The sequence below is a fragment of the Sapajus apella genome, unplaced genomic scaffold (genome assembly GCF_009761245.1).
Source record: "Sapajus apella isolate SASKATOON/1434 unplaced genomic scaffold, GSC_monkey_1.0 scaffold35, whole genome shotgun sequence".
NCBI lineage: Eukaryota > Metazoa > Chordata > Mammalia > Primates > Cebidae > Sapajus > Sapajus apella.
This window is the reverse complement of record NW_022436975.1, coordinates 22,634,653-22,659,445: the sequence shown is the minus strand read 5'-3', so window position 1 is coordinate 22,659,445 and position 24,793 is coordinate 22,634,653. Positions and strand designations below refer to the sequence as shown.

The 24,793-nt window shown below is 35.5% G+C and overlaps 1 protein-coding gene across 1 annotated transcript in view; it reads left to right on the top strand.

The window, feature by feature from the left end:
- The first annotated feature begins 396 nt into the window (after positions 1 to 396).
- The window catches only part of TRPA1 (transient receptor potential cation channel subfamily A member 1), a 65,183-nt gene continuing 40,786 nt past the window's right edge, over positions 397 to 24,793 (top strand). The window contains exons 1-5 of the mRNA XM_032296329.1: positions 397 to 579; positions 14,638 to 14,801; positions 16,391 to 16,544; positions 19,007 to 19,182; positions 22,766 to 22,873. Coding sequence (XP_032152220.1) covers positions 558 to 579; positions 14,638 to 14,801; positions 16,391 to 16,544; positions 19,007 to 19,182; positions 22,766 to 22,873 — 624 coding nt within the window. The 5' untranslated portion in view covers positions 397 to 557. The remainder of the gene's footprint in view (positions 580 to 14,637; positions 14,802 to 16,390; positions 16,545 to 19,006; positions 19,183 to 22,765; positions 22,874 to 24,793) is intronic.

Genomic DNA, 24,793 nt, shown 5'->3' with positions numbered 1-24,793 from the left:
GAGTGAATAAGATGTTTTAAGAAAGAGCACATTCACGTAAATTTTCTTATACTATATGTTGATAATTGTTCCATTTAATTAATTTTGTTCTTAATCTCTTGTGTGCCCAATTTATAAATTAAATGTTATCATATGTGTGTGTATATATATGTACAAGAAAAAGATAGAATATATAGGGTTTGGTACCATCTGCAGTTTCAGGCAGCCACTGGGAGGTCTTGGAAAGTATCTCTCATGAATAAGGGTAATCTACTGGACTTTGGTTTGTGGTTTTGCATTACAAAGGAACCATGGTAGGTGAGACAAACTTGTAAGCAGTAATTAAATTAGGTAACTGGTTTTGAGTAGACAGCAATCAAATTTCAAAGTTCAAATTATGAATACATAGTGATCACTCACTATGTAGTCTAATAAAAAGGTACAATATTGACTCTCAGAATGAACCACCCCTTATATAATTATATGAGACTATAAAAGTGGGTGAAACCTATCGGCCGTGTGAGGAAAGAAACCGTTCTCCGCTTGATTATTTATGCCTGTGTAACATCAGAAACAAGATGCCAATTTCCATGAGGAAAGGTAAACATACCTTTTCTTCAATATCTTGTAACTTTACAATTTTTAAAGGATAGTGCATGTATTTCACAGGACGAGTCCAGGTTTCTGATATATAAAATAAGTATAATTATTATATTAACATATACTTCTGAATGCTAGTTTGGGTTTCAACTGTAAAAAAAAAGTAAGTTCTCATTTTATACTTAATGTTATTTAGTTTCAATCTGATATAGTTACCACTATGAATTACGTGAAATAAAAACTTTCTGATACATCTAATTTTATTTGAATTTTTTGAGCTATGGTTGTCTAGAATTCATTGAGAAACTTATGACTTAGAATCTTAAAAGGGTTTTCCTTAGACTGGGATAAATTAATATAGTTTTGAAACAGTCAAACTAGAATGTCTTTATAGATGGAAGACAAACTTTAATGACATTGTGTTCGCTACCTAAAATAAATACAATATTTTTATATAATAAAGTTGCTCGGTATTCTAAAAGTTCCACATATAACAAAATTATTTTTAAAAATTGCAAAGATTCTTTATGAGATAAGAGCTTTGTTTTTTGGTCTTATTGTTCCACTGTGAAATGATCTGGGTATAAATTAAGTGCATAGCAAGGAAAGTTACACCATAAAGGATTTTTATAATCAATAAGTATCTTAAATTTTACTTCCAAATCCTACAAAGTATTATTTGTACTTGGAGAAATCTATCATCTCTCTCATTCACTGGCAGATATCACAAAAATATATTTTAAATTTTTGGCCACTGGTTCAAGTTAAATAGTTAGAATTAAAAACTCACAACAGAAAGATTAATTTCACCATCTGATTAAGTAACAAAATATGTCCACACAAGAATTTAATACAAATAAGATACATGTATATATCTCACTTTATTCTAAAACTTGAAATACTATTTGCCCTAACACAAATGAATCTTAGCAAGATATCCCTTGTCTGGAGGGCAACTTAATTAGCTTTTTTTTATATCTCACATTTTAAATAATCTTATCAGATTTGGCTTTTCATTAACTGCTTCAACAATCACTCTAGACCATGGTTGCCAAGAGTCCGGGGAATGATGCTGCTTTGAGTAACCTGTGTACATCAGTTTGTCTTCCAGGAAGTAGAAAGAGCAAGATATGTTTAGGTTTCTCTGATTCCCAGTAAAAAGGAGCATTTCACAGATGTCAAAGTAGTGTGTGGGTGTGGGTGTGTAATTTATCTTACTACTTACCCATATTAAACAAGATTTTCCATCTGGAATTCAGTTGTCACCAAACTAAAGACATGGCTGGATGAGTAGTAGACTCAATGAACATTAGTTCCTTCCTTCCTCCCTGACCCAATACTTTTCTAATGTCATTCAAATATTTCAAGACAGGCTACAAAGTTCTTCTCTTCTTTTCATATGATTTGGAAGACACAGAGTAGAAGTTTTTAATTACAAAGAAACTAGGAGAAAGCAACTGGATTGAGATTGTTGTCTAAACACACATATCTACCTTCGTTCCCATCTGAAATCCTGTAAAATTCGAATGAAAAGTGAATCCAAAATAGGGTGGAAAGAAAAAAAGAATGCCACCAAAAGACTAGAAATGTTAAAGGATTCTGGAAAGATGGACAGTGGATAGGATTGAATATACAAAGTTATTAAAATGAAGCAAAGCATGAACTAAACATAGGTAAAAGAATGCTGTGATGGGAAGACTGAAGGAGGAGCCCCGAACACAAAGTCAGTTGCTACAAGATACAAAGACATCGACAGCTTCAAGCAGGCATCAGCAAAGTTATTAACTGAGGAATGAAGGTGAGAGCTAGGCTGGCAAGCACCACTCCCCTCTCTGATCTGCACTAAGCAACAGGAAGCACAAGTGTCTGTCCATAGGCTAAGGGAGAGTGTGGCAAGTGGGCCCTGAGGCAGAGCAATGCTCCAGGGAGGACAAGGAGCTGCTGTTCCCAGAATGGGAGCTGAGGCACATAGTGCCACCCTCCTAGCAGCACAGCCAGCCAGCCTCTGTCACCAGAGGTCATCATCACCTTGGTGACTAGAGGAGGCAAGTGGGCAGAGATACTAAAACACAAAAGTGACCAGATGGAGATTATTGAATATTAGAAGGAACTAACACTATTATAATGAGAAAATAAGGTTAATAGGACAAGCAAAGCAGGACTTTAGAATAAAATAAGATTAAAAATGTGAGAATATGTTACATCGACGAGACTCAATTGGCGACTTTGAAATAAAAATTACTTCATTAATTTAAAAATATATATATTTGATAGAGCCATATAACTGAAAAACAAAACAGTGAGCTATAAGATCAAAGAATAGTCCCATAACACAATGTAAAGGGACAAAGAAGAAAAAAATGTTAATGCTCAGCTTAAGATACAAGGACATGGGTTAAGAAATTTTAATATGCATTCAGAAAAATCAAACAGAAAAAATGGAAAGTATAGAAGCATCTATATATTTAGCTAGAAATAGACATTCAACATCAATTCTTTTTTTTTTTTTTTTTTTCTTTTTGGCCAATAGCGTACTTCAGTTTCCATCAGGGCAATGCAAACTATTCTTCTCCCATTTTCAACCCATTTTCAGTTTACTCAAATCCAATTTGGGTAAAGCTGGGTCCATGCCTGGCTTGAACAGAGGGCATGAATCTCAGGTCTGAATAATCAGATTATTGTTTTTCTGGCTATGGTGACTGGCTAAGAAATTGAATTCATAACCCAATTAGAGCCAGTCATACACCATAGAAATTTTATAGAGCTGGTAGTAAATTCAGTGATCATATCACTGGACAGAAACTTGGAAGATTTCAGCCTGAGGCTGTGATAGCTATAGAGGTGAGCTTTTGAAGAAGTAGTAAAATTTCTTCCTATAAAAAAAGACATTAAGAGAAAGAGAAAAACAGCTTTAATGAGAATGAGTCCCTGGATAAAGTTTTGTCTTAAATTAGTACCACCATAGGTTATTTTAGTACTGGGATCAATTAATTTCTCTTTTTGTTAAGTCGTTTTACTTGTGTTTTTCTATCACTTGCCATGAAAAATGCCTGAGATATGCAGAAATAAATAATATTACTAATATAATGGAATAAAATTTCCCAAAGCCAAAGAAAGTTAATTACTAGATCAAAATGATATTTCCAAATAATTGTTTTAGAGTACAGAACAAGGTAAACAATAGAAGATCTTTATTGAGTTGTATAGTGGTGATATTTCAGAACACCAAGAAGAATGATAAAAATCCTAAAAGATTCTAGAGAAAATGAAATAACCTACAAAGAAATGAATTAGAAACAGATTGATATTACACTTACTCTGAAAAGTGGATATTAAAAAGCAACATCAAAGTCTTCCAATTTCTGAAAGAAAAAACTTTGAAAGAATTTTGTATCTATTTAAACAATTATTTAATAGAAGACCAAAACAAGGACAAGTTCATCACAGCCAAGAACATGCAAAAACTTAGAAATTTTAGTAGCAACATACCACTTCTGGAATAATTATGTGTGTACAGAATATAGTAAAACTAGTATGAATACAAGACAAGAATGGTACAAAAATACAGAATATATAAATATGGATGGGTGAAGTGATAAAGGAGGATCTAAGCTTATTATATTCTAAATAAGGAAGATATAGACAATCATTAACTCTTGAATTTGACAAAAATCTTAAGCTTAAGTGTGACTGTTAAAATTAAGGAAAATAATAAGAAAAAGTAGAATGTACATTCCCCAAACTAGTAAAGGTTAAAAGAAAATGCACAAGGTAAATCTAACCAGGAAGAAGAAATAAAGCAATAAAAGAAAACAAGTAAATTTAAAAAGTTATATAAAAAGAACAAATACAAATGTAACCATGATCACAACAAATATAAATAAACTAAACTTCCCAAATTAAAAAAAAGAGCCTTTCCCATTGGGTTAAAAACAAAACAAAACCAACTCTAAGCTGCTTACATGAGACACATCTAAAGGGAAAAATAAAGTATAGATAAATGATGAAAATAAGAAAAAAAATATCAGAAAATCAGCAACAAACAGAAAGGTGGTATGGCAGTATTAATATCTAGTAAAAATGAAATTCAAGAATAAAAACATTAAGGAAGATATATATTTCATATTGATTAGATTACGAATCATCCAGGTATGAATTTAACATCATTGTTATGAACATTTATGTACTAAAAACATAGTATAGGTATGTAAATAAATAACTGATTATATACATAACTAAACCAGCAATTCCACAACTATAGTGGAATCCCTTACCATAGATATTTGTATCTCAGATAAACAAAAAATAATGAGGTAGAAGACTTGAAGAACAATTGATAAAATTTATCTAATGAATTTATGTAAAATTTTATATTAAAAATACTACCTTAAAAGGAACTTCAGCCATATATTGGACCATAGAATCTCAACAAATTACTAAAAAGGTAGGCAATATAACTGTGATAATTTGTGATTTTATATTAATAAAATCACAAATTAACAAGAAAAAGTTAGTTTAAAAAAGTCCCTAGCCATTGAAAATTTAAAACATCATTTTCAATGTTTGTATTGAAAAGGAAATTATAATCCAAATGTTAGAGTAAGAAATAACTTTTAAAAGCGTAATTTTTCAACACTGATAAGGCAACAAAATGATTCTGAAATAACATTTTATCACTTTAAGTGCACATATAAAATAATATAAAAAGAATAAAGTTAAAATTTTTAGAAAAACTTCAAAATCAATTCTCAAATAATTTTACATGAAAAAGAAGCTAAATAGCAAGGATAATAGCAGAATAAATTTCATAAGAAACAACAAAATAGGAAATATAATTACTAAAACCAAAAGTTGTTTCTTTAAAAAATGAAATCTCTAAGAAATAAGAATAAAACAATCTTACAAATCACAAATAAACATTAGAAGCAAGATGGGGGAATCACAGACATAGGAAAGATTTAGAAACTTATGAAGATACTATGAATCCCAATATTTTTTTAAAACTTTTATGAAATGAATTATTTTCAAGGAAACTAAAAATTGATAAATTTTACTCAAGAAGACAGAAAATGTAAATAGAAAATAACTATACAAAAATCAAAAATACAATCAAATGCTGAGCCCTAAAATATCTAATATTTTAATGGTCTCATAGATGAGTGCTTCCAAAACTTTAATAGATTATAACTTACACAGTTTTGTAGCCTAATGAAATTTCAGACAAATAAAATTTAAAATGACTGTAAGAATAAGAAGCAGATGAAATACCAGATATAAGTGTAGGGGGGATGGAGGCAGTAAACCACCTTGCCATGTATATACCTATGCAACAATCCTGCATCATCTGCACATGTGCCCCAGAACCCAAAGCACAATAAAAAAAAAAAAGAAAACAAAAACAGATTAAAAAAAAGATACATTCATCTATAGAAATTTGTCAGCTTTCATCACTGTGACTATGATTACATGTTCACCTCTTTTAACTAGTCCCCAGCTTTCAACTCATTGAACAACAATAAAAACGCAATTATTTTACTGAAGAAATACACATGCATGTAGACAATTACCCTAAGAATTCAGGATAAATATTACATTTTAAATTAAAAATATCTGAACAGAAACAGAAGTAGCTACAAACCGCATGGGAAACAGATTCTACAGTTTAAGTCCAAGAAAGTAACAGAAAGAAATTTTAAAAATTAATCAAAACCTAGAGTTGCTACAATAGTCATCTAAAATGTCCAGTTATAAACCAAAATATTATAAGACTAGCAAAGAAACAAGTCAGTATAGCCCATACTCAGAAAGAGGAAAAAAGCAGGAAACAGAAATGAATTCTATTTGGGCTTAGATGTTAGATTTAGCATTTGAATATTTCAAATAAGCTTACATAAAGATGTTGAAAGATAAAGGGAACATTTTTAAATAATTAAATAAAACTACATTGAGAATTATAAAACAAGGGAATTTTAATAAACATAAACTAAAAAAAGAACCAAATGGGCATTCTAGAGTTGAAAAGACAATAACATAAAGGAAAAATTTACCAGTAGGCTCAATAGCAGTTTTGGAAACAATGAAGAATTAGTAAACTTGAAGACAGATCAATAAAAATCAATCTAAAGCAGAGATAAAAAAGATTAAGGCAATTGAACAGAAACATGGACAACATTAAATTTACCAACATACACATAATGGAAGTCCCAAAAGGAAAAGTGCAAGAGAAAGGAGAAGAAAAATTATTTGAAGAAATTATGGCTGAAAACTGTTCAAATTTGAAAAAAAAAAAAAAAAAGTATTAATCTACAAATTCAAGAAGGTCCATGAACACTAAGGAATTAATTTAACACACAATGTCACATTAACACAAAAACGTGAACACATGAATACCTTATAGTCATGTTGCTGAAAGAGAGAAAAATCTTGAAATCAGAAAAAACTACTTATCTCATTGAAAAAAAGTAAGATAATTTGTTGACTTCTCATTGAAAACAATGTAATCACTACTCTACGAAAATAAATTTAAATCATCTAAACAATCCACCAATGAATTTCTACCAAAGAAACAGACTGAGAGGAAAAGACGTGCTTTCCCTCTAAGCCTGGGAAAAAGATAAGGATATCCACTCTCTCCTCTTCTATTCAACAATGTCCTAGAGCTTCTCATCAGTGATTGAGGTGTTAAAAGAATTGTTAGACACAAATAAGGCAGTAGAGAAGAAACAGAGTGAGAGAAAAAGATGTGATACAAACAAATATTAAAATGGCAGTAATATCAATAATTATATTAAATGTTAATGATATAATTAGTAAATATTGTAATTAAAAGGCAGAGACTGTCAACCTGTATAAAAGAGAAAGATTCAAATATACGCTATTTACAAGAAACAGTTTAAAAACAGATAGATTAGCCGGGCGTGGTGGCTCACGCCTATAATCCCAGCACTTTGGGAGGCCAAGGCGGGTGGATCACAAGGTCAAGAGATCGAGACCATCCTGGTCAACATGGTGAAACCCCGTCTCTACTAAAAATACAAAACATTAGCTGGGCATGGTGGCACGTGCCTGTAATCCCAGCTACTCAGGAGGCTGAGGCAGGAGAATTGCCTGAACCCAGGAGGCGGAGGTTGCGGTGAGCCGAGATCGCGCCATTGCACTCCAGCCTGGGTAACAGGAGTGAAACTCCGTCTCAAAAAAATAAAATAAAATAAAAATAAAAACAGATAGATTAAAATTAACAGAATGGGAAAAGATTTGCCATGTGAATGTAAGCATAAGTGATCCAGCATGATGATATCAGATAAAATAGACTTTAAAGTAAGAAATATTACTGAAGACCATAAAGGAAATTTCATAATGATAAAAGGGAAAATATAGTGGGAAGACAATAATGATAAGTATGCATGCATCTAAGAATAGAGACAACCTCTAAATGAAATAGAAACCCTGACGGAATTGCGAGAAGAAATAGATAATTTAACAATTATAATTTGAGATTTTAACACTCCCAGTAACTGATAACATAAAAAATAGAAAATCACTAAGAATATAGACAATTTGAGCAACACTATCACCCAAGTAGACCCAATAACTTACTCAGAAACTTTACTAAATGATAGCAAAATATACGTTATTTTCAAGCGTATGTAGAGCAGTCTACAAGATAGACCATATGCTAGGCATAAAACATTTCAACTATTCTACATTTAAATTACATGGATTGAAACAATACAAAGTATGTTCTTGGACCATAAACAGGTCGAATTCAATATCAACAATAGAAATAAATTTGGGAAAATCCCACATACTTAAAAACTAAGCAACACAGTTCAAAAAGTAATTTATGAGTCAAGGAAGAAACCAGAATTGAAAACACACCAAATCAAAATTTATGAGCTGCAGCTGTTGCAAAGTTTAGAAAGTATTTTGTATCTTTAAATAATTATATTAGAAGAAAGATCCAAAATCAACAACTCAATGTTCTACCTCAAAACGGTAAAGAAAGAAGAGCAAATTGAACCCAAATAATTACAAAGGAAAATCGGAGAGAGAGAGAGAAATATGAAACCAAAAGTAGAGAAACAATAGAGAAAATTAATAAAATCTAAAGCTGGTTCTATGAAAAACAATCAATGAAACTGATAAACGATTATCTAGGAAAGAGAGATGATATAAATTACAAAAACAGGAATGGAAGAAGGGGCATTATTACATACCCTATAATAAATTGATTGACTAAATTGATTGCAAAGGAATTCTATGAACAACTTGATGTCAACAAATAGACAACTTAGATAAAATAGACAAACTCCTCAACAAATTATCAAAATTTAACTCAAGCAAAAATATTAAATCAAAATAGCTCCATAAGAGATAAACATTGAATTAGTAACTAAATATCTTCCCAAAGGCCTGCAATGGTGAATTCTACTTAGCCTTTTAAAAAATAATACCAATATTATACAAACTAATTCATAAAATGGAAGACAACATTTTTAAACTTATTCAAGGAAGCTGCTATTATACTGATAGCAAAGCTACACAAAGATATTATAAAAAGAGGCAACTACACATCAATATTCTTCATAAGCCTAGACACAAAAATTTTTGACAAAATATTAGCAATCTGAATCCAGCACCATATGAAAAGGTTGGTTTCATATTAGAAAATCTATTAATATAAACTAATTAGTGAGAAAAACGTGATCATCTCAATAGTCATAGAAAAAGCATCAGACAAAACTCGACAGCCACTCTTGATAAAAACAAAGTAAGAATAAAAATAATTTTCTCAGCTTGATAGTTGGCATCTGTGAAAATGCTGTTTTAATGTCACATTTAATGGTGAAAGATACTGCTTTCCCTCTAAGATTGAGAAAAAGGTAAGGATATCCACTCTTTCCCTCGAAGATTGGAGAAAAGATAAGGATGTCCACTCTCTCCTCTTCTATTCAACAATATCCTAGAGCTTCTAATCAGTGATTGAAGCGGAAAAAAAATTAAAGGCATACATTTGTGAAAGGAAAAAGCAAATTGTCTTTATTAGCATTGTCTTATAGGTTGAAGGTTCTAAAATATCTCTTAAAAGTCTACTAGAATTAATGAGCAAGATTAGTAACACTGTAGAAAACAAGATCAATAGGAAAATTTCATTGTATTATATAAACAACAAATCATCTGACAATAAAATTAAGAAAATCATTTCATTTAAAATAGCTTAAAACTAATAAAGTACTTAGGAATACATAACAAAAATATGCATGAACTGTACATGGAATACTACAAAGCACTGCTGAGACAATTGAGATAGATCTATGTAAATTGAAAATATGCCATGTTTATGGATCAGAAGACTCAATATTTTAAAAATGACCCTTCTTACCAAATCGATCTATAGACTCAATGCAACATGCATACCCAGAAACAATGCTTTATCAGCTACTGAGGCATCCATCAGTCTACTCAAGTTGACACCTAATATTAACCATCATACTACCCATTTGACAACCCGAATATGTAAGTCAAGATCATGTGGCATTTGCTCAAACATAGATATTAATCAATAGAAGAAGATACGGGTCTAGAAACAAACCCTTCTATTTATGGCTAATTGATTTTTGACAATGGTTCCAAGGCAATTCTATGAGGGATGTATAGGTTTTTGTTTTGTTTTTTTCTTGAGATGGAGTTTTGCTCTTGTTGCCCAGGCTGGAGTGCAATGGTGCGATCTTGGCTCACCGCAATCTCCACCTCCTGGGTTCAGGCACGAAGCCTGGCAAATTTTTTGTATTTTTAGTAGAGACGGGGTCTCTCCATGATGGTAAGGCTGATCTCAAACTCCCAAACTCAGGTGATCTGCCCGCCTCGGCCTCCCAAAGTGCTGTGATTACAGGCATGAGCCACTGTGCCTGGCCTAGAGTTTTTTCTAACAACTAGTAACATTTGTATATCCATATGCAACAAAAATGAACTTAGACATCTACCCCAAACCCTGATCAAAAATTAACCAAAATTTATCTAGCTAAGAGCTAACACTTCTAGAGGAAAATATTGAAGATTTTTAATTTTGCATAGGCAAAAGTTTCTAGATATGGCACCCAAAACACAATATAGAAAATTAACAAATTAGACTTTTATCAAAATTAAAAGTTTTGCCTTTCAAAAGTCACCTTTAAGAGAAATAACAGATTCTGAAAAAACATTTGCAAATTATTTATCTGATTAAAGAGTTGTATTTAGAACAAAGAACTCTTACAACTTAAGAGTAAGAAGACAACCCAATTTAAAAAGAGGCATAAGAATTTAATAAACATTTCTTCAAGAAAATATATGAATGACTAATAAGACATGATAGCATGCACAGTATCATTAGCCATTAGGGAAATGCTAATTAAAGCCTCAATGGTATATACCACTAGAATGACCATAATAAAAAAGATGGACAATACTAAGTTTTGTGAGGCTGTGGAATAAGTAAAATCCTCACACTGCTGGAGGCCATATAAAATGGTACATCCACTTTGGAAGGCAATTTGGCAGTTTCATTCAAAGCTAACCACATTTATCACATGACTCAGCAAGTGTACTACTATATATCTATGTAAACAAAAGAAATAAAAATGTATGTCTACAGATTTGAATGATAATGTTCATAGTAGCATTATTTATAATGAACCCAAACTGGAAATAATTCAAATGTCTATCAACTGGTAAATGGATTAAAAAAACCATGGTATATCCATACAATGGAATACTACTGAGCAATAAAAAGGAAGAAACTACTGATACATAGTACAACGTGGTTTAATCTCAAGTGCATTATACTAAGCAAAAGAAGCTAGATACTAAAGATTACATGGTGTATGACTGCATGTATCTGAAATTTCTAGAAACGGCTAAACTACATAGATAGAAACTATGCTATAAAGACAGATTGAAGGTTGCTTAGAGGTCTGAGTGGGGGGGGAATTACTGTATTTGGATTTAGGGGAACGTTTTAGATTGATAGAGATATTCTAAAACTGGATTGTGGAGACAGTTGAATAATTGTATACGTTTACTAAAATTCATCATACTGTGCACTTTCCATGGGTACATTTTATTTTTTTTAATAAAAGATGCTATTTTCCTTAGTATGTTTATTGGGCCGCTCTTCATTAAAAGTCACTGGATTCGTGACTTTAAAAATAAATTTTTTATAATTAATTTATTAAAAAAACTTTTTAAATTCAAGGAACAAAGTTAAGGAGAATTTGGGGAACTTAGATTTTTTTTCATAAAATGATATTGAGCAATATATGGATATAACTATATTTTCCCTGAGAATTTAAATAAAATTATTTATTATTACTTTTTATTTTCTTGAATAAAGTTCTGTGTAATGTCAAATTGTAATTTGATAATAAAAATTACCTTCAAAAAAAATCTCTGAAGGTTTCTTTTCTCTAATAATTATCATTTTAAAAGTAAAAAAGCTTGTACTTTATTGCTATTTGTCAATAATTAAACTTCAAATGAAATAGGATCCTGATTGTAAATAGCTAGATACCATCTTATTCCTGTCTACATTTTGCATTTTAAGACAAAGATTTGCAACTAATCTTGTAATTAGAGGAAGTCGCCCTGCCTACCTATGAAAGAGATATTTTTTATGAGTAGGAAATAATTTAACAATTAAGAAGAAACAGTCATGGGAATTCTGAGAGCTCTTAGGAAGACATTGCCTGAAAAGTGCCTAAAATGAACTAGACGCCCATAATATTTTTTAAAAATTAAACTAACTTTTAATCTCTTTGCTTTTGTAAGCAGAAAGCAGGAAAAACTTTTATCTATAATATTAACCATCTGTATTTTTCAGTGTTAAAGCCAGAGAAGACAAATTAAAAAGAAAACATGCTTTGGGAGACGTCAGTGAGGCACAGAAGAAAGAATGCAGAAAGCATCATTCTGTGCTGGCAGCTGACCCCAGGGGATGTTACAAAGGAGGGGTGCTGTCAGCCTGGAGCCACCCTTCTCCCAGCATTCCCCTAAACCATCCATTGCTGGAGTTCCCTGAAGGGGTGGCAGGGGCGGGGGGGGGGGGGGGGGGAGAAGAGGGGCCTCCACCCCTGGTCTCCCCCTGTCTCTCAGAGCAAACAGGGCCATCTGATGCTTGTTGCCATGACATGCCCACTGCCCCAGCTTCCAAAATGACCATTTGAAGCTCCTCTTTATTCTCTTTTTGCCTTAGTGACCCTTTCCACCGAAGTGTTATGAGAAAAGCAATCAATCAAAATAATCAATGATAATAAATAAAAAGTCTTAATATTCTTATGAGGCATTTCCATTTTAAAACATTAACCTGGTATAAGGAAAGTGTCAGGTAGACAGCAATGGCTCAATGAGAATTTTTCTTTTTACTTATCCTTTGGATTCTTTCTTCACTGGTTTGTCCAAATGCATTATCTCCTTCAACTAAATCATAGCAAGCTGTTCAACTGATTCTTATCTTGCACTCCCTGAACACAGATGCTGGAGGGAAAAGCGTGCAAGAGTGAAGGTGAACACCTGTATCCTTCAGCAAACATACTCATGGACTCATGATGTGATAAGTTCAATATTGTCCTTTCAAGGAATTCCACCCCAGGGGTAGAATTGATGGCAACCTGCCATATCCAGTGGAAGATTTGTGGGGACCTTTCATGGTTCCTCAACATCATCATGCCCACTCTGCCTACACCCAAGCTCAGCCCACCGTAGCCCCTAGGTTAAACAGTCCACAGACCATTACTGAGTACACCTCTATGCCAGGTCCTGGATCCACCAGGGTCTTGTGTTAGGTGCTGGAGATGAGCAGGTGAATATGACAATCCAGGGCCTTTAGGGAGCACAGTCTGTCAAAGCAAAAGACTGTCAAAGCTATGTTCCGTCCCGTGCAAAGTATAAACAGCCTTGGAAAGAAGGTTTCTTCCTTTCTAGCCTTGTAAATTGGAACATACCGTCAACAGTTTCAGAGGCTCCATTGTCTGTACCTAAACGTAGAATCAGCCTCTGATTGAGAGAGAACACCTTTTATTCTACACAATTGACACTTAATGAAGAGCAGGCCTATAATTATAAGTCTCTCAGACAAAGCTGGGGGCAATCAAACACCAGTTGGCGGTGGCTTACGTTTAACCTTATTTTTTTTTGAGACAGTATCGCCCTGTTGCCCATGGCTGGAGTACAGTGGCGCGATCTGGGCTCACTACAACCTCAACTTCCCGGGTTCAAGAGATTCTCCTGCCTCAGACTCCAGAGTACCTGGCGTTACAGGCGGGTGCCACTCCTGGCTAATTTTTTGTATTTTTAGTAGCGATGGGGTTTCACGGTGTTAGCCAGGATGGTCTTGATCTCCTGACCTCGTGATCCGCCCACCTCAGCCTCCCAAAGTGCTGGGATTACAGGCGAGAGCCACCGCGCCTGGCCTAACCTGACTTTTTATTAACCATCCGTAACCACCAAAGCGTGAGGGGGATCCATATTATTATCCACAGGAAATGGGACCTGAGATTCACAGGAAGTTAATCTAGTCCCTCAAACCAGTGCTAGGATTTAGCTATTCTCCCAAATGTTTGGAATGAGAAGTTTTGCTAAAAGCCTTATTTCCAAATCAAAGAAGGAGGTGCACGTGGTGGGAAAGAAAGGTCCACAGGATTTTAGGAAAAAATTCTGAAAACTAAAAATATTTCCGATGTACCCAGTCATTCCCTTCTACTCTCTGACCTGACGCGCGTGACTCGGGGAGTGCGCTGCTGCAGCTGCAGGGCCGCGGGACGCGCGGGTCACTTCGTCCCTGAAGCGGCGAGTTCCGGGCAGAGGCGCCGCCGCCCTCTTTGCGAAGGAGGTCTGCGTTTCCCGCTCCTCTCCGCGCCGCGCCTGCGCGCTGCACTATAAGGAGCGCGGGCTGAGACCTCCTTCCAGAAGTTCCCCCGCGCTCCGCCAGAGGGAGTGTCTCGCTGCCTGGGGGCTGCAGCGCGGGACTGCTCGGGCTAGAGCGGCCTCCGCGCCCGGCGGTCTGACGGCGCCCTCTCGCCCCAGGTGCCAGCGCGCGTGGGGAGCAGCTGCACCAGGTGGCGTCCGAGGTGGTGTCAATGAAGCGCAGCCTGAAGAAGATGTGGCGCCCTGGAGAAAAGAAGGAGCCCCAGGGCGTGCTCTATGAGGATGTGCCGGACGACACGGACGACTGCAAGGAATCGCTGAAGGTACCCTGGGCGCTCGGGGGTCGGGACGGGTTCTCACCTCGGGGCGGGTGGGGGTCGGCTCGAGGTTTCCTTGCGGGCAGCCCTTGGTTTGGAGGAAGCGTGGAGTGGCGGGGGGTGGGGGGGTGGTGCAAGCTTTGGGGCGTGTGCACGATCCAAGAGGAGACCCCGCTAAGGACGCGCCGGCACAGCGCCTGCTTTATCTATTTTGTTTGCTCGTTGGTCCAATCTATTCTTGCTCCTAGATGGGCAACTGCCGTCCAGGGAAACCTACTTCAAAAGTATCTTTATCACTTGGCACAAGATCGGGCAGCTGCCTGGAACAGGACAATTTGGCCTCTGTGCCGTTTCACTTGGGGCATTTTGTAGATTTTGTTTAGAACCAAATAGCCGAATGACTGTATCTGATAGCTGTTGGATAACTATTTAAGTTTTGGGGGTTGAGAAGTCTTCTGGTCTAACAGAGTGAAACAGAGACACCAATTGTCTGCACAAAAAGCTTTGCAGAAAATATTCCCAGGAAAACGGAGGCAGGAGTGGCGAATTCCTTCTCCGGGAATTCAGTAGTACCTTGTGAGCATCTGAACCTAGTACTTCCTCTAAAGAGTGTGTAATTGGGTTATTGTTGACAGCACATTGCTGAACAGATCTCCCAAGCTGCTCATTCTGGCACTAGGGAGTGGGCAGCATAATCCCTTTCTTACCCAGAGAGTGTATCAAATTCAAGTGCCAGAATGGTTCCAAATAGATTTAGATCAACACTTTCTTTGAAAGGATGAGACATGGAAAAAGACCCTACTTCTGCAAGAACCCTATTTTAAATTTGTAACTAGTATGTGTAAATTTGGAAGTGGTTGGATGCTCATCGTCATATCCTGTAGTCACTAAAGTTATATGTAGCTTATGTGGAATTCTTTTTTTTTTTTTTTTTTTTTAGTTAAAAAGTAATACATCTCAATTTAAGAGACTACCATAGAGGAGTGACTTGTTAGGTACTATTCTGTAATAACAGAAACAAAAGCCAAAGTTCAAAAATTTAAGAAATTAAGTTTTATTATTCCAATGTGACATTTGCTGAATAAATTCTAATATTCTAAATTCTTAGTTGTATTAAGATACACTAAATACTTTAATACTTCATTTTAACTGATAATTCCTTTCAGTAGTGAGAAATGCTCTAGTTATCCTTAAAATAACAAACTGGAGTTTTGACATGTTACCATGTGACATATGTAAATAGTTATGGTCAATGGTAGAATTAAAGCAAGTATCTGAATCATTTGTTTGGGGAAGATTTCTGCATTTCCTCTGCAAAAAGGAAGAAAGGCCTTTATATCTAAGCATATATGAATTTATGATCATGATCAAAAAATTAAAAAAATTTGTTTTATATTCTGATCAATCTTGGGGCATTTTCTCATACCTTCTTTGTGTCTGTAAACATTTTGTGTATTTCAAGAAAAATATTTACCTCATTATAAGCCTGATAGTTTGTGATAATAAAAAGTTCTTTCAAGCTATAAAATAGTTAACTTTATATCCATAAGTTTTGCAAATACTTGTTTGATATAATGGTGTTTAAATACCTCCAGGTGGTTTTTGAAGGAAGTGCATGTGGATTACAAAACTTGAAGCATCAAAAGACATTAAACAGATGTGACAATGAGGACATCTCTTTGCATTACGCTGCAGCAGAAGGCCAAGTTGAGCTAATGGAGAAGATCACCAGAGATTCCTCTTTTGAAGGTAACAAAATATCTTCCAGAAATCATTCATCTCATTCAATTCACTGGGAAGAATGGAATGGATTGATTCTTGAGGGTAATTAGTGCCAATTATAAAGAGCCTGTGTATTTCACTTAGAAGTGTGGGTTTTCCTACACACCAGCACTCCTCAACTTCTACTGAAATACTGCAAAGAATATTGCAGAGATCTAGGACACCCCACAACAAGCACAGACTTTATTTGAATTTTTACATAGACTGTAAAAATGCATATACATTTAATGTACTCTTTTATCCTATTTCCACTGAGATTATATTTAAGTTGTTATCACTTAAGTAAAATTGACACTTCAAGAAGGTGTACCATCCTTCCTCAGTGATGTTTTCCAGATGCCAGCCTTGTCCACTGTACCTTGTTTAAGAAATTCAAGTGCAGACAATGAGGAAGGTAGATGCCACAGAGGTGGAGGCAGTGGGTGGTGTGATAAGACCTTTGCTACCTAAGATAATTCTGTCAATATTGTGGAAGGTGGATTAGAAGTGGAAGCCCAGCTAAAAAGCTATTTTGGTAATAAGGAGAGGATAAGAGCTCAGCAGGTTGTGAGACTACCATAAGGAGACAGGGAGAGTTTCCAGAGATAATGGCATGTAAAGTCAACAGTGGGTGACAGCAGAGTAAATGGGAAGAGAAAAGAGCGGGGAGTTGGTACTGACTTTGAAATTAATAATATAATCATCCCCCAAAAGGAGGAATATGAGAAAACAGAAAAGAGGTGAGTGTGAAGATGTGAGCTTTGGTCACAGTGAGTTTGAAAGGCCCAGGGGACATCCACTTGGAAATAGCCAGCAACAGAAATGTGGAAGGAACGAGGCCGCCCTACTGGCACATGATTGCATAGGAAGTCGCTGAGACACTGGAAATGTGTGAAAATCCTTTAGGGGATCACAAAATTGCTAGCAACAGTAGATAAGAGTAGAATGCCAACATTAAGAGACAGATGGCAGAGGAAAAGCCATAAAAAGATGAAGAGAGTGAAAATACACAAGCCATGGGCAAAGTTACTGGGATAGAAGAAACTTGCCACAAAGAGATCAAGTAGGAAGGAGATCATAATAAAGCCCCTGCATTAGAAGGCCCCAGTGACCTCTGTGAAACTGATTTCTGAAATGTGGTGAAGATAAAAGCCAAATTCAAGTTGCTTAATTAGTGAACGGGAGTTTTTAAGTATAGAGCCCTGTTTAAGTTTGGTGCCAAATGGAATAAATGATGAATGGAGCGATTCTTCTTGATCAGATAGAACGGTCAAGGGATGTGTGTGTGTGCATATATGCGTGTGTGTACATGCATGTGTGTGTGTTGTTTAGAATGAAGCACTTCGATGAATGAAAGGAAATAGTAGAGAGACACATTTTAAAAAGGAAACAGAAAACATGGCTATATGGTTCCAAGTATCATAGATGTTCCCCAAATCATATTTATGAGCAAATTTTTTTTCCTTTCCTGGCATAAAGATATGCTGCCACTAATTTACAAAGCTGATAAAGCAGACAGCCATGTCTATTTTAGAATAGCTATATGGCTTTGCAGGTTGAAAGGACATATTACTTATATGCTGAGCTCACAGGGTAAATAGTGCCATGTAAATACTATTGTCTTTACAGGGTAAATACAGTAGTATTGTAGAAATACGTGGAAACCACATATGGCATCAGGGGCTCAAGCTCAAATTCTAGTCTTGTGTTTTATTTGTGGTGTATCTTTTTTTCTCATTAACATTTTTTAAACCATTGCTACAGGCCAGGCACTCTGCTGTGATCCTTAAAGACATGTTTTAATATTATTGTCCCAGAACATCGCAGCATTGCAAGGTCTCTCTCCATATATGTATTTCTCTTTCTCTCTCTCTCTCTCTGTGCAGGTATATGAATATATGGTTTTTAAATTTTTTTCTTTTTTACCAAGTTTGAATACAAGGAAGCTGAGGTTCAGAGAGGTATGGTAACTTTCATACTTCTTACTAGCTCTGTGATGTTGGCAAGACTTTTAACCTCTCTGGACCTCAACATCTTACTCCTTCTGGAAATTTGTCATGGTGGTACCTTGCAGGCTGTTGGAGGCTTGACTGAAATAATGGTCATGCAAACTTAGCAGAGTGCCTGGGACATAGTTATTGCTTTTATATAATCCCAATATTTTATCACAATCCCAAACTCATATAGATAAAAACATATAGCAATAGGAGGATCTATTTCTTATTAATGCTACCAATAGAAATTTAACTCAATTGATAATGTCAGTGCCATGCTTCTATATGTTCCCACTAGGTACCCCTTAAATATTTCATTAGAACCAAAGCTGTGTTTTTAGTTTCCATAAAGAAGGTGCAGCTGATATCAGTTGCACTTGGCACTGAGTTTTGAGGTGGATTGGCACTCAAGAGGTGTAAGCAAAATTTAATCCATACTTTGGTTTCTTTTTCTAGTGCTGAATGCAATGGATGATTATGGAAATACCCCTCTGCACTGTGCTGTAGAAGAAAACCAAATTGAAAGTGTTAAGTTTCTTCTCAGCAGAGGAGCAAACCCAAACCTCCGAAACTTCAACATGATGGCACCCCTCCACATAGCTGTGCAGGGCATGCACAACGAGGTGATGAAGGTAAGGCTACTGGCTGGCTCCAGTGGGCCTGACTGGCAGCGCCCATTGGACCTGGGACCCAAATCCGGCTCTTTCTGCCTGTGCCAGGAGGAGCACCTTCTAAGCTTCTAGGGAAAACAAAATGCAATTATTACATTTGCTTTACTTCTCATCAACTAATGATGATGATGATGATTAGTTCTGCCTTTATTGAATAGTTCTTATTTACCAAGCATTTTTGTAAGAGGTTTGTGTGTGTTTGTTTATTAAATTCTCATCTAAGCAAACCCACAATGAAGTAATTCTACTAGTATTCTCATTTCCTAGCTGAGTACACTAAGGTGCCAAAAGAATTTGCATAACTTGCCTAATGTCACATCACAAGTAAAAATGCAAGACTAAGGAATTTTGTTTTGATCTTCATGTTTTCATGAAGATCAGGCTTTATCACTTTTAACTGACTGATTTAATGACTAAAAGGAAGAAAGTAATGAGATACTCAGTGAAAACAGAAAACATAATTATAATTCGATGTTTTTGTTAGAATAGGTGGCCTGTCAGAAAGATTAGCTAGCAGAAGACATAAGGATACCACTGGGAAACATCTTATTGGTTTTCAAAGTATAAGAGTAAGTTTGGTGAAGTAGAGGAAACCCTGGAAAATTGCTTAATGGTAAGAATTAGGCCATGATTTTTAAACTATATCTCAGAGTCTCTCAAACACGCTAGAATACAAACATGCTTAAAGAATGAAGAATCTAATTTACAAAGGGATCATGTTCTAGAAGTTCATTTATAAGGTAGGCTGTTTGGAACTTATAGTCAGCTTTCTGGTAGAAACAATATCCAAGGAGCGCCTTGAGTTTCAGGCGCTCTTTAACCCAAAACCTTTCTCTCAGCCCTCTAAGACCTTGGCTCCTTTAAGTCTGGCATAAAAGGTGTGAGAGGAACCACTTTCTGCTTTCCTACTGTACCTTATATGTGACCGTATTAAAATTCTTAAGAGGTGGTATTGGAATCAAATGTTTATGTGCTTTTCTTCCACACTGGCTAATTATGCTTGAGGGAGGAGCTGTGTCTTACTAATTCAAATATCTCCTATTCCTCAGCACTGTGCTGTTAACTGATGGCGATTGAATGAGTGAATGAATATGTATATGAATGAATGAGTCCATGGGAGTTCTGTCTGAGAAGAGGAGAGCTGAAGTCTCAATACCTATGAGATAAGTCAGGGTGGATCCCTGAAGAGGTTACTAGAAAGTCCTCTGGCAACAAGCTGGTTTTTTGTTTTGTTTTGTTTTGTTTTTTTTAATCTGCATTATTCATGATCCTAGTGCTGTTTCTGTATCATCTGGGTTGGGCCACTAATGACTACAGGGAATTTTCCCAGAGATGTCACATATTTCTTCATGGAGCTCTGTGCTCCCTCAGAAGGATCTTTTCAAGAACAAATGCCTATTAACTTAATTAATAATGGCTCTGAAAGTGTGGTTTGGAATTTGAAGGCAGGTAACTGTTGAAAGCCTATTGTTAATTAGAAAGCAGAAATCTCCAGATCAACAAATACAGAAAGGTAGGTATCACGTAGAAATAGAAAACAGAGATCCCAACTGATTCATAAACTTGGTGGTGGACATAAAACAAATTTTCCTGGTGACACCAGAACAAGCAGAAAAGTAGAGTTCTAAGTAAAATGCACTCTCTCTTGTTTGGTCTTACCAGCCACAACTGTGAACTATTTTCAGACTACTCTGCCTCAGCGGAAATGACAGGAATAGAAGGAAGAGAAGGTGTTTTGGAGTATCTCCCTCCATGCTTGCAAACAGCAGTTCTCTCCACCTGCCCCTCCCAGTTATGTCCGTGGTCCGGCCTGTACCCACCCAGCCCCTATCAGTTTAGAAGCCGCTCCATTGACTGCTCCACTAGACTTCCCCCAAACTTTTCCCCCACTGCCTATAATGGTTGTAAAGTTAAAAGAAAATTGTCATCTGTACATCACTTCAAGTGCTTGCACAAATAACCTATGAGATATTATTACGGCATAATATTCCCTGGGACACCTTGGCCTGGGGATTAGGAGGTGGTTTTGTTTCTCAGTGGCCTGCAGGCCCTAGTCCTTTGGGCTTCGCTTCAAAGTATTCAGTTGTTTCACCCTTCCATGACACTTTCCGGATTCTTATCAAAGGGGCCTGCGGAGAGCTCACCTCTGAACCTTCCCGACTTGCCTGGTCATGACTGAATGTGAAGTAGGTGTACAGTTTAGTTGCTCTCTCTGGGATCCCTGCCACATATAATTTAACACAACTTTTTCACAGATTATGCTTTTGGTGGTATAATAATAACAGCCCAGTAAATGCTACAAATTTATGATCTATGATTCTAAGAGGACAAAGAGAGAAAAATACCTTCATGTAGACTTTGGTAGGTTATTTTTCATGTGAATCTAGAGATTCCTAAAAACACAATGTGATGGTGCCTAAATTCCACAGAAGGAATCTTATGTTCTCATTTGCCTTAATCCGTCAATCATTTCTCCACATATTCTTATGTGCTAAAATCCGAATTTAATTTTCTTTTACCAGCACAGCTAATTAGTAAACCTTATTCATTTGCTGACACTCACATAGGGCATGTTTTGTTATCAAGATGTTTGGGTAGGACGTTGTATACTTATTTTTTTAAAGAAGTCAAGGTTTTTAAGAAACAGATTATTTAATACATTCTTTTAACATTATTTAATTATAAGGATATGTCATCATTTATCATAGTCTTTCTGCAAGTAGAAAAGCCTCTAGGAGTCCAATTCAAAGATTTGATAAGACATTTATATGAGATAATTTTGTTACATTAAATATAAAAGAAAGACTAGTCAAAAATCTGTAGACTCTTGGGAAATAATCATTCGGCAGTCAACCAGGTGAGGAGGTAACAGGTCTTCAGTGAAATTCCATCAAAAAATTACTTGACCATGTTTTCAGGATGCTAATTTCTTACACTGTAGAGAACGTTTTCATTCCAGAACAAATGTGAATTAAATGATTGACGCCATATACAAAACTTTTCTTTATTGAAGAGAATAGAGTTTCCACTGACATTTCCCAAGATTCTTGTAATCCAGGTAAAAGAAAAATAACTAGAAGGAAATAAAATCCCCCTTTGCCTTTCTTTCTCCTCTTTCTTTCTCTTTTACTTTCTACCTTCTTCTCTACCTCTCTTCCCCTTCCATCATGAACATATTCTAAACGGCTCCACAAATTCATTTTCCTGAAACTATTAGTTAACATAATTCTACTTAATACAAGTCAGAAGTATTAAGTAAAACTATGATAACTAGTATCTATCATTCTTATTTTATTTACAATTCCAGAATCAGTATTGCCTGAATTATTGTAACATTGAAATCATGATTATTTCATCTAATGGAGAAATTAATTAGTACCCACAATGTGCAAGATTTTGTGCCAGGTTGTGTGAGAGAAGGATGAATAAAAGATAAACAGACATGGTCTCTGTCAGTTGAGAACTTAAAATCTAGTAGAAGACGACAAGTACCTTATTTGGAAATCTGCAAAAATTTTGATAATTATTTTCCCTTTTTGTGTAGGTCTTGCTTGAGCATAGAAGTATTGACATTAATTTGGAAGGAGAAAATGGAAACACAGCTGTGATAATTGCATGCATCAAAAATAATAGTGAAGCACTGCAGATTTTGGTTTGTATATTAGTCATATCTTTCTGCTTTCTTAATCTTTTCATGAACACAGTATGAATTATTATTGTTTACAAAAGCTTTTTTCTCCCTAGAAAAATGTAAAATATAAAAAGTGGGTCAGACAAAAGTTGTTCTGTGTGTTTTTGTGTATGCAGTTGCCCCGTAAGTGGATCTGAGATTGCTTATAGAAGATTAATAGTAAAGCAATAAAGAAAATCATGAGAAAATCAAAGTGAAAAGAAAATATAGCCAGGAAAAATTGAGATGAAGCTGGTGGTCAAGATAGAAAGTAAAATACAAAGTACATGGCCTGGAAGTTATAAAGATGGATTGGACATATGATTCTAAGCTTCTGAATAGTCAAAGGAAAGATGAATATAGTCAGTTGCAGACTTATTGGGCCCACAAGAGAAAAGGTAAAGGAAACACAGCTCCCAAGACTTGAAGAAATTATTGCCATATGTTCTCAAAAACAGAGCCCTGCGTGATACAATGACAAAGGTTCTTAGCTGCATGCCTGAGAGTAGAGCCAGCCTTGTCTCTGGTGAGGCTTCCTGGCATGGTCCAGTGAGGCGATGGAGATGCCTGTCTACATGACTTCCTCCTGCTTCTGGCAGTGTTCTATCTGAGTGTGCTGTTAGAATCCCAGCAAACAGCCTTTTTTCAAGTATCCCTTAATCACTTGCATGTTATGCAAGCCAGGGTCTTCAGCATCCCAGAGAGTAAGAAATAATTTAAAAATATTTGCCTGATGTTTAATGTACCATACAAATATGTTTTCGCACCTTTACTAGATGGACTTAGAGACAGGTACATCCTTTAAGCTGTCATGATTGGACCACAAAGAGAATAAATGACAAAGAGAATACAAATAAATTAATGAACACTCAAACCAAGAATTTAGGAAAATTAACCAAATTTAAATTAACCAAAGAAAATTGGAGTAAAGAAATAGTATTGTTGAAAATACTATAGAAAACAATATTTTTTAAAGTCTGGTTTCCTTGCAAATTTAATTTATGTATATACTGTATGACAACATTGTTCAAAAAAGCTTTTACTTAATATTCTTAAATAATATGATTTTATAAAGTATATTTTCATTTTCTGGACTCTCTCTATATATAATTTATGCACGATTATATATAAAGTAAACTGATACTATCTCTAAAAGCTGAGATTACAGGTAGTATTGGCTGCTTTACACTTCTCTACTTTTTCTTTTTTTTTGAGATGGAGTTTTCGCTCGTTACCCAGGCTGGAGTGCAATGGTGTGATCTCGGCTCACCGCAACCTCCGCCTCCTGGGTTCAAGCAATTCTCCTGCCTCAGCCTCCTGAATAGCTGGGGCTACAGGCTGCGCCACCATGCCCAGCTAATTTTTGTATTTTTAGTAGAGACGGGGTTTCACCATGTTGACCAGGATGTTCTCGATCTCTCGACCTCGTGATCGATCTACCTGCCTTCACCTCCCAAAGCGCTGGGATTTTAGCCGTGAGCCACCGCACCCGGCCTCTACTTTTTCAAAATAATTTTTTATAGTAATTAGATATATTTAAAACTGAAGGCTAATGAATTATAGAAAATGGTAGTTTAAAATGATTGGATCAGATAAAAAGGTAAATAACATTCAGTTCTTCTAACATCTTTTTAGTTAAGAACCTTCATTAGTGAAAATATTTGATTATCATGGTTTAATAAGAGTAGTGGCACATTCATTTATTAATTTTGCATAAATAAAGGGAAATAATCTGAGAAATATTATCCCTTTATTTGCATCAGAAACTGAAAATGGTTATAGAAGTAATGATAGTGTCTTTAAAAATCTCCTCAATCCCATTGAAAAAATGTGTTGACTTTATTTGCTGGGGTATCAAGATTGATATTGTTGTGTTTACATGTTACTTCTTTGGAAGATATA